Source organism: Tripterygium wilfordii, chromosome 8 (genome assembly GCF_013401445.1).
Source record: "Tripterygium wilfordii isolate XIE 37 chromosome 8, ASM1340144v1, whole genome shotgun sequence".
Lineage (NCBI taxonomy): Eukaryota > Viridiplantae > Streptophyta > Magnoliopsida > Celastrales > Celastraceae > Tripterygium > Tripterygium wilfordii.
Genome location: NC_052239.1, coordinates 11,207,186 through 11,216,358, shown reverse-complemented (window position 1 = coordinate 11,216,358; position 9,173 = coordinate 11,207,186). Strand labels below are relative to the sequence as shown.

Sequence of the window (9,173 nt, the reverse complement as noted above, 5' to 3'; positions counted from 1 at the left end):
ACCCTGCAACCTTTCTCGAGAAAGGGCAATCTACCTTCAGCTTCCAATCTTCCTCCAGAACCCACTCCAAGACGGCAAGAAGAGCACTATGGTCGTGCTACCTCAGATGGAAAGAAGCTTATTACTAACCACCGAGAGGTGGCTGATCAGTTGATCTTCGGCCTGGTTAGGCGCTCTAGTCAAGTGTATACTCATGGTTTGAATCTAGTTGTTAGCAATTTCTTGGTGCCACCTGTGTGTGAGGGCTTACTAGTGGGCTTCAGTCTACTAGCGGGTGTAAGCGCACTAAGCCTCGGCCCAACACTTACGCTGTTGGCAGGTGGAAAACTTCCATTTATGATCGGAACATATTTATTAAAAAGAACCCATTGATCATACACAATTCTCAATCCTTTTATATATATATATATATATATTTCATGAGTCATGAAACCAAGTCAATTATTTGTAGCTTTTTCTTGTGAAAGTATTAAACAATGGGTGGCCGTGGCTGTGACAGATTCAGCCATCAACCATCCTAAACTGTAAATTCAACTCTACCAACATTTCTTTCTTTCTTTTTTTAAAACCTATTCTTCTCCTTTTATCAATATTTCTTTATTTTCTTAAAATCTCCTAGCATTTCTTTCTTTATGGAGGTCCGAGGATTGAAGAGCATATGAGGTTCGAGATTTTTATAAATACATGGTTTCTATACATTTTGTGATGTTTTTGTTTTTCACTTTAATTTTATTATATAATCAATTAAAAATTAGTTAATTTTTCAATAAATAATCCTAAAAAAAATATTCGGGGGACACTGCCCCCGAACCTTCCCCAACTTTTTACCCCCTCACAAAATTTCTAGGCTTCTTCTCTGCTCACTTGGACTGTGGACTTTTCAAGCAGGACAGTGGATTAGAAAGGAGAAGGGTCCAGCATCAGCTAGCAGGTCCAAGCCCCATACGAATCTAAAGCCCAATTTATTAATCTTCAACGCCTTCCCCTCCTCTTCCTCCAATCTCGTTAGAAAGCAACAGATTCAGTTAATTAAGGCCCATGGTACATATGTAAATAATTGAGAATCAAAGTTCTCAAAAATTACGTTCTCGTTATCCGCAGCAATAATAAATATAAAATAATAATAATAATTTATATGAATATTATAAATTGTCACACCCCACACGAGCTCCATCGAACAAACACTATCCCCTCACCACCATCAACTGGGTGTCGAGGACCTATTGTAATAAAATTACAACAGCTCAAGCTTTAGCAACACTTTTGAGAAATTAAAAAAAAAATTTCAATTTTTAAAATGATGAATGTATCGTATTCATCATAATAAACACAATAATATATTTTTTTAAAATAAAAATCAAATTTCTCGTCATCAAAATGTTAAATATTTTGAATTTATATCATATAGTATAGAATTATCATATATTTTTCATGTTAAATTTATGTTTGTTTCGAATAAAAAATATATAATTAGTCTGTTTTGATGAATACTATAAATTTATGATTTTTAAAAGTTAAAATACAAATTTTTACCACCTAAAAACGTTGTTACCGCCGTCCCCGCCCGCCATCCCCATTAACTAACTAAGTAACTATTATTAAATAAATAAATAAGGGAGACGTTTTAGATAGGTTTCGCCCTCACTCCCTCTGTCTCTCTCTCTCTCTCACTCTCTATTGCGGCTAGGGTTTTCTCTTTTTACTGTCGTTTCTTTTCTGTATCTAACACCGGAGACTGGATTTATAGATATATGTATACGCATCTGTTGTGTTTATGGAGGTTTTGATAATCTAGGGTTTTTCTTGGTCGCCCGAAGAGGTGAAGTTCGTGGAGTGTCGAAGGGTTTTTTTTGGGAATTATTCGGAAATGGCGACCATGAACCCTTTCGATTTGTTGGGAGATGACGCGGAGGACCCGTCGCAGCTGATTGCGGCTCAGCCGCAGAAGGTCGCTGCTGCGACGAAGAAGGAGCTGGGTCAGGGTAAGCCGGCCGCAGCGGCTGCTCAGCAGAACAAGCCCGCTAAGCTCCCATCGAAGCCACTCCCTCCGGCTCAAGCTGGTAACTCTCTCTTCATTATGCTGTTTTCTATTTGTTGATTCCCGTTTTAAGTGTTTGATACAAGGCGTTTGATGTGGAAATTGTTGTTAATTTTTTTGCTTTGGGGCTTTAGAATTTGCATGTTTCTTTGCTATTCATTAGTTTTGCACTTCATGTGTTATCTGTTCATTAATGTGTGACTGGTTGATAGTCTGTGTGTTGTGTTACTTTGTGAGTAGTTGTGATATGGTGATGAGAATCCTCATCGGAAGATGGTGGATTTGGGGTCTAACTTATAAGGGAGGACAAACATTCTATTGTCAACCTGGTTTTCAATAGAGAGTTAGATTCAAACATGTGATGCTAGACTTGGACTCCCATCTCATGTGGCAGGTATTCATCATATGGTCTTGACTTTTGCCTAAATGGGGATTTTGGTTTTGACAGAAACCGTTTGTGGATTTGCTTTTCTTGTAAATATATGGAATTACGGGAAAATCTTTTCCAATGTCCTTCGAATTGCTTTTTGCATTCATTCTAAGAAAGTGCTTCCCCTCAAGTGGGGAACCTTTGAAAGAGTGTTTGCTGTCTTGTGGTTGTTTGCAGTGTTTTTACCCATACTGACAGAAGACAGTCATATGGTTGAGAATTGCTTCATTATTGTAGAAAAAATATCTCCTTTTAGTGAAAAGATATCTCCTTTTAGTGGGTGCAGTTAGATTTCTGGTCAGAGGAAATTGTTACCTGGACACAACAGCTCCAATTTTCTTATTCTCATTACTTTTTATTGTTAATAACCCTAAGGAAAACAACCGATTGACTAATAGGTACCAGATAAGACCTTATTTTCTGCTGTCCTCTCTGCTAAGAGTTATAAAAGAATTAAAATGGAAAATGAATGTTTTCCCTGCAAAACATGAGGAAAGACTTGTATTTGTGGTGTGAGTAGTTAAGTGTTCACAGGATGCTATTGAAACAGATTCAATTTCCTTTTTCCTGGAAGTACTTGGAAACAGTTACTGTTATTGTGCAGATACTAAATTCCTTCGTTCCTGTTTTGGTTTTGTAAATTATAATAAATACATGGACATATATCTGTGAAAAGTGGGTAGGGGTTTTTTTTTCCCATTCTTGTAAAGATTTAGAGTCCAATGTTGTACGTGTGAATATGATTATATCTGAATTTTTTTTGCATGAACAATAGTGAGGGAGACAAGGACTGAAGCTGTCCGTGGCGGAGGTCGTGGAGGTGGACTTGGTTCTGGGCGTGGTCGTAGTGGAGGTGGACTTGGTTATGGGCGTGGCCGTGGTGGAGGTGGGCGTGGATATGATCGGGACTCTGTCTTCAACGAGAATTCGTACAACAGTGGAGGTCCTGCTGGTCAAGGTGCTCCTGAAGATAGAGAGGCTGCGAAATCCTCTGAAAGGCGTGGCTATGGTGGACCTCGTGGTCCTCACCGTGGTGGTCGTTTCGGTAATGGAGAAGTTGGTGATGAGGAGCGGACTCGTAGGCCGTTTGAACGTCATAGTGGCACTGGGCGTGGGTAAGTATTTATTTTTATAGTTTTCTTCAAATTTTCCATTAAAAAAAAAAAGATAGTTTGTTCTCTTCGTCAAAGTCTTTTGCCATAATGTAGTTGATAGTTTTTACCCTTATCTAGTCTATGCCCCCCTCCACCCCCTCCCCTCAAATTGTTCTCTTATTATAAACTCTTATTTTCTTCTGTTCTGGTGTGCAGAAATGGATTTAAACGTGAAGGGTCTGGCCGCGGGAACTGGGGAACTCCAACTGATGAACTTTCTCAGTGAGTGCTTAAATTAAAATCATCTCTTGTATTCGAAAATAATTACCATTCTTTATCTTCTTTTCTTTTGGTTGAAAGGGTTGCCAGCCGTGAGCATCCAAGTGAGGAGAGGCCCTTTGGTCTATTATTGTATTCAATCAATTGATCAACAACCTTACATTGTAGATAATAAATTTAAGAGAAAAAGAGAAACTATAAATCCTAAATTAGCATGTAGGACACCTGATAATGATATGTGCTAGTCTGCTGGGGAAAAAGGTTGCGTATTGGGGACTGCAGCTTGTTTTGGTATTATAAGTTATAACTGTATAAAACATAGTATGTTTGTGTTTGAGTTCAAATTCTTTTATTTTTGAGATGATGATGATATGGGGTCTTGGTGTATTGTGCTCCTAATGTTACTAGGAATATGCTTGTGATATCTGTTAATCTTTTGCTAATCTTACATTTAGGGTGACCGAGGAAGTTGCTAATGAGAATGAGAAGAGTCCGGGTGACGTGAAGCCTGTGGGGGAGGAAGATATGACTGATTTGAACAAGGAAACCCCTGCTAATGAACCTGAAGAAAAAGAACCTGAGGATAAGGTAAGTATTTTTCTATCATCAGGTTACTTCTTTAGTTCATCTGAAGGCCGATATCTATTGCTGCTTTATTTGGATTTTTATGATGCGTCTTTCCTTTTTTTCTCCTGTGAAATTGTGTTGAAGACCTTTGAAAATGTTTATTATGTGAGATTTAAGCCATTATGTCCTATGCTGCAATATGATTAAACTGTTTTTGTGCTCTAAAGCTGCTTTTCCCACACTTCCGTGAGGAAAGTTAAAATTCTCTGTGATTCTCAGGATTGTAAAACTAAAGGTTTGGGGCGGCAGGCTTCTTTTTTCGTATGTGGTTTTTGTTCATATGAACAGACTATTACTCTATTACTGGTTTACACAATTTATACTTAATGATCAAAAACCTTCATGCAAGTTCCACATGAGTTTCACATTCATACTACAGGAGCAGTGGTTCAGTTGTGCGCACTTTATGTATCTTTATCAAATTGATGAATTACTTAAAATTGGTCCTAAATATAGGAGATGACTCTTGAGGAGTACGAGAAGGTCTTGGAGGAGAAGAGAAAAGCACTCCAGGCTCTTAAGACTAAGGAAAGAAGGGTTGATGTCAAAGAGTTTGAATCCATGCAACAGATTTCAAACAAGAAGGGCAATGATGATGTTTTTATCAAATTGGTGAGATCCATGGTGCATTTCCAAAATTCAGTTACCTTCTAATTTGTTTATCTAAGTATGTGTTTTTACACTACTTTTTCTTTTAGGGATCCGAGAAGGACAAACGCAAAGAAGCTGAGAAGGATGAGAAAGTGAAAAAGGTACTACTGTCCATTATATCAACTCCATGTCATCTTTTATATATGAATGTTAGGGTGCCTCGAGATTTTAGGGAACCATGTTTTTGCTATTGATTTACCGATATTTCCTTCTGATGTGAAAATGCGGATCTTTGCATCAGTATTGTCCATTATTTTCTATTTACAATGGTCATTCTACCCATCTCCCATTCCTTAGTTATTCATTTGTTGACTTGGTTGGCCCGTTGGCTTTCTAAAAGTGTGTTGTATTTGTCTTCTTATGTTGTTGAGATCTTTTGAAAATAGCTATAATAGGATTCTACTTTGAACACTCCTTAACCCATTCTCTTGCTTGTGGTCTATCCTTTCCATTTGCGTTCACCATCCTAGATTCCTTTTGTAGACCTAATAACGGTGAAGTTACTTATAACATGGACTTCGTCGAATTAACATAGGCATTGCATGCTTAAACCATGGATTCAGGCAACTTGCGATATGAGGCTAGCTGCTTATGTCTGTCCTTCATAGACCTTTCAACCCGTGCAGAAGTCAAGCGCATTGGGCTTGTTGACTTCTTTAGCAAAAAGAAGAAAAAGAAGAGAATACCATCAGTCTCCCCAATTCTTATCGTTGTACATCGCTAACAAAATTTACATTCCACCTTGCACCTTCATTATCTCACATTAGAAAAAGCTCCTGGGAGAAATTTTAAGAGGGAGAAATCTTCATTGTTTGCCATGCCAATATGGAATGTCGTTTCTTTTTCTCTTTAGTAGTTGCTGCAGGGATTTTAGTTCTACAAACCCATATCTTATCATATCCTTTAATTTCTCATTCGTAACTTGTCACACATTTACTCAAAACTTCCCATGGAAGAAGGTAGGTGGAGAAATCTTCTTCTTTACCGAGTTTCTTTGACTGTAATCTTGTCTTCAACTATGTTCAAAATGTTCTGAGTTTATAGGTTTTGATTTCATGTTGGTGTCATGTAATTCAACACTTTTTCCAATTATTATGTCTTATAATACTGAATGATTGTATTTTCTACGTTGATGTTCATAGTCTGTGAGCATCAATGAATTCTTGAAGCCTGCTGAAGGCGAAAGGTACCATGGCCAAAGCGGCAGGGGTCGTGGACGTGGTCGTGGTTCTAGAGGATTCAGTGCAAGAGATGGGACAAGCAATGTGCAAGCCCCTGCCATTGAAGATCCTGGGCAGTTCCCAACGTTGGGTGGAAAGTGACCCCACTTCCAATCTCGTTGGTTTTACTTATTTATTTTTCAATTTTGGTTTTCTTTCGGATATTTTTTCCTTCCTTTGGGGACGAAAGATACTAGAATAATGTGGTCATGTTAGAAAAGATTTCTTCAGTTTATGGTTTAAAATGTATACTATTGTTTCATGTGTTCATTAGTTGGCTATGATATTACAGACAACTGTTAGGACTCCTTTCTTTTCTTCTGCTGAAAGGAAAGATCGCGAGATTAGAATATGTTGAAGCAGGAGCCATGGATCCAGCATGCTCTGAGTCAGTTTTGGCTTCTATGCTCAGAGACGCCGGCTGATGACCGGCCCGCATGTAGTAGTAGGCTATCTTCTTTATTTTAGCTTGAATGCTTCTGTGAATTGCTAATGTTATATTTAAGCGTTGTCAAACGTTATGAGTTGTAGGTTTGAAGACTTCATTTTTTAGGGAGCTTAAAGATTTTGTTGGCCCTAACATATTTACACCATTTATGGTAGCTCAGACCAAATGGTTTAATTATATCAAATTGAATAGTTTGTATGACCAAAACTGCAAAACTGAACGGTCTAATTGTATTAAATTGAAAACTTGAGAGAACAAAATTGTAAAATTGGACTTTATAGGGGATTAAATTTGGGTAAATATTACTTTTGATCACCGATAACATGTTACAATTCATTTACATTCCAAACGTTGCAAATTGGTTCCCAATTTTACTTGGTTATTTTACGGTCAATTTTTTTGAAGTCTCGACCAGTCAACATGCTAACTGGCCCATTGATCAAATGGAGTCTTTATTTGTTTTCTGGAAAATATATGAAAATTTTCCAAATCAGTAAAATTTTATGTGAGTTTACATTTAATAAATTTAATATATATATAAAAAAGAAAATGATAGCATAAAAAGCACTTGTTACATCTCAACCACTAGTTACAGTGTTAAACCATTAGTTACAGTGTTAAAGATTGTGTATATCACAAGGTTGGAATCTCTCCTCCCTCCCGTTTAAAAAAAGAGAGGAAGAAGCAGTTGTTGGGTCAAATCTGAATTGAATGGGTCTAGCTAGCTTCCAATCAAAACAAACCCATATTGGTCACAAGTTGACTTTGCTGACAAATAAGGATTAATGTTCATTTGGCAAAGCATTTGAAGTCTTCAGTTACCAAACATATATATATATATATATTTTTATAAACAACAAATATATTAAGAAGAAAACAGAGATACGGCCGGCCATCCTTAGATAACATGAGAGATCAGATCAAACCAAACCAATACATATAAAAAATAAAAAATAAAAAACCTTTAATGAACGCCCATTTTAAATAGCATTTTAAGTACCATAAAAGTTGAATTTTGAGTAACGAGAAGTGGTTCGATTGGCAATCGACTGGACTAGACATATATATGTCCAATGTTCGATTCCAATGAGAAACATATATCTCCGCGATATTTAAAAAAAAAAAAGAATAGAATTTTAAGTCGCTAGCATTCCGAAATTGTTTTTAAAAATATCATTTGAATAGCAATTCATATTCTTAACCCTCAAAATACCTAAAATACTCCACCTTTTTTCGGTCATATTTCAAATATACCATGCTATTTGCTCTTCACAACTTAGCACCAATAAAGGATGGCTTAACTAATATTAAAAAAATGAACAATACTCGAGACCCGTAAAATTAGACCCCCAAATCTATATGGCATTAAAATAGTCATTGATTAAAAACACACATGTAAGATCCACTTCGCACCCAACACTCTACATTAAATGGGGGTCACTTTTTAAGAGTTCCGAGCATTATCCTAAAAAAATATATGTTAATTAGGTTTTGCCTAAACTTTGTAAGTAAAATAACATATTTGATTTTAGCAACCCAACCAATTCCTTATCAAATATTAGTATTATATAACATGACAATAAATTATTCTGCTGAAAATTCAGCAAACACAACTTTCAACATTCAATAGAAATATAAAAGAAGGGGATCATGCAAACCTAATCTTTGCAAAATGACGTTTTCTATGCAAGTATTAGGTGACAAATAGTAATTTTTTTTGATAACCGTGAAACCACCCAATTCCAGTATGTCCTTTGGACATCTGAGTGGGGTTATACATCAGGTTGTTAGAACAACACGTACCGCACTGACGACATGTAAGGCTGGACCAAAATCCATGCTGACAGGGGTCTGAAAGTAAGAGTGTAAGACAAGCTCACACAACTAGGATTCTACGTACAAGAAAATATCACAACTGATTGGTTTGAACTCGCGACCTCCGGTGTCGTATGCACCAAGTCCGGAGAGAACAAACTATAATATCACGAAGTGGTTGACAAATAATACATTAATGTTAGAAAATGACTGATATGGTGTAAGCATTATCTTCTGAAATCTCTCCATACATTAGTTGACATCTTATGCATGTAAATATTAATCAATTCAATTAGAATTTTTTTTTTCTCTAAAGTTGTAAACAAAAGAAGTTGGTAACATAAATACATATATTTAGGCATTCAGTGGTTGAAATTTTCCTCCATTTTATTAATATTAATATATTTTTCCAACTTCCCCTAACAAAATAAATACATATATTTAGGTATTCAGTGGTTGAAATTTTCCTCCATTTTATTAATATAAATATATTTTTCCAACTTCCCCTAATAAAATTGCTTCTCTATATAACAAGCTTCTAGGGTCTTTACCATTTCATTGTCTCTTGTCT

At 36.3% G+C, this 9,173-nt stretch overlaps 1 protein-coding gene across 1 annotated transcript; it reads left to right on the top strand.

The window, feature by feature from the left end:
• The first annotated feature begins 1,621 nt into the window (after positions 1 to 1,621).
• On the top strand, positions 1,622 to 6,647 carry LOC120004313 (RGG repeats nuclear RNA binding protein A-like). The gene is made up of 7 exons (XM_038853624.1): positions 1,622 to 2,060; positions 3,244 to 3,583; positions 3,779 to 3,844; positions 4,297 to 4,429; positions 4,925 to 5,080; positions 5,167 to 5,220; positions 6,262 to 6,647. Exons 1-7 carry the CDS (start codon positions 1,868 to 1,870, stop codon positions 6,439 to 6,441), a joined length of 1,122 nt encoding a protein of 373 aa, XP_038709552.1. The 5' UTR covers positions 1,622 to 1,867; the 3' UTR covers positions 6,442 to 6,647.
• The last annotated feature ends 2,526 nt before the right edge of the window (positions 6,648 to 9,173 follow it).

What these genes read in the sequence shown, in the direction of transcription:
- LOC120004313 (XM_038853624.1), top strand. Translation starts at nt 1,868, where the DNA reads ATGGCGACCATGAACCCTTTCGATTTGTTGGGAGATGACGCGGAGGAC. An exon ending in ACTCCCTCCGGCTCAAGCTG is followed by an intron (nt 2,061 to 3,243) that starts GTAACTCTCTCT and finishes CATGAACAATAG; the next exon opens with TGAGGGAGACAAGGACTGAA. An exon ending in CATAGTGGCACTGGGCGTGG is followed by an intron (nt 3,584 to 3,778) that starts GTAAGTATTTAT and finishes TCTGGTGTGCAG; the next exon opens with AAATGGATTTAAACGTGAAG.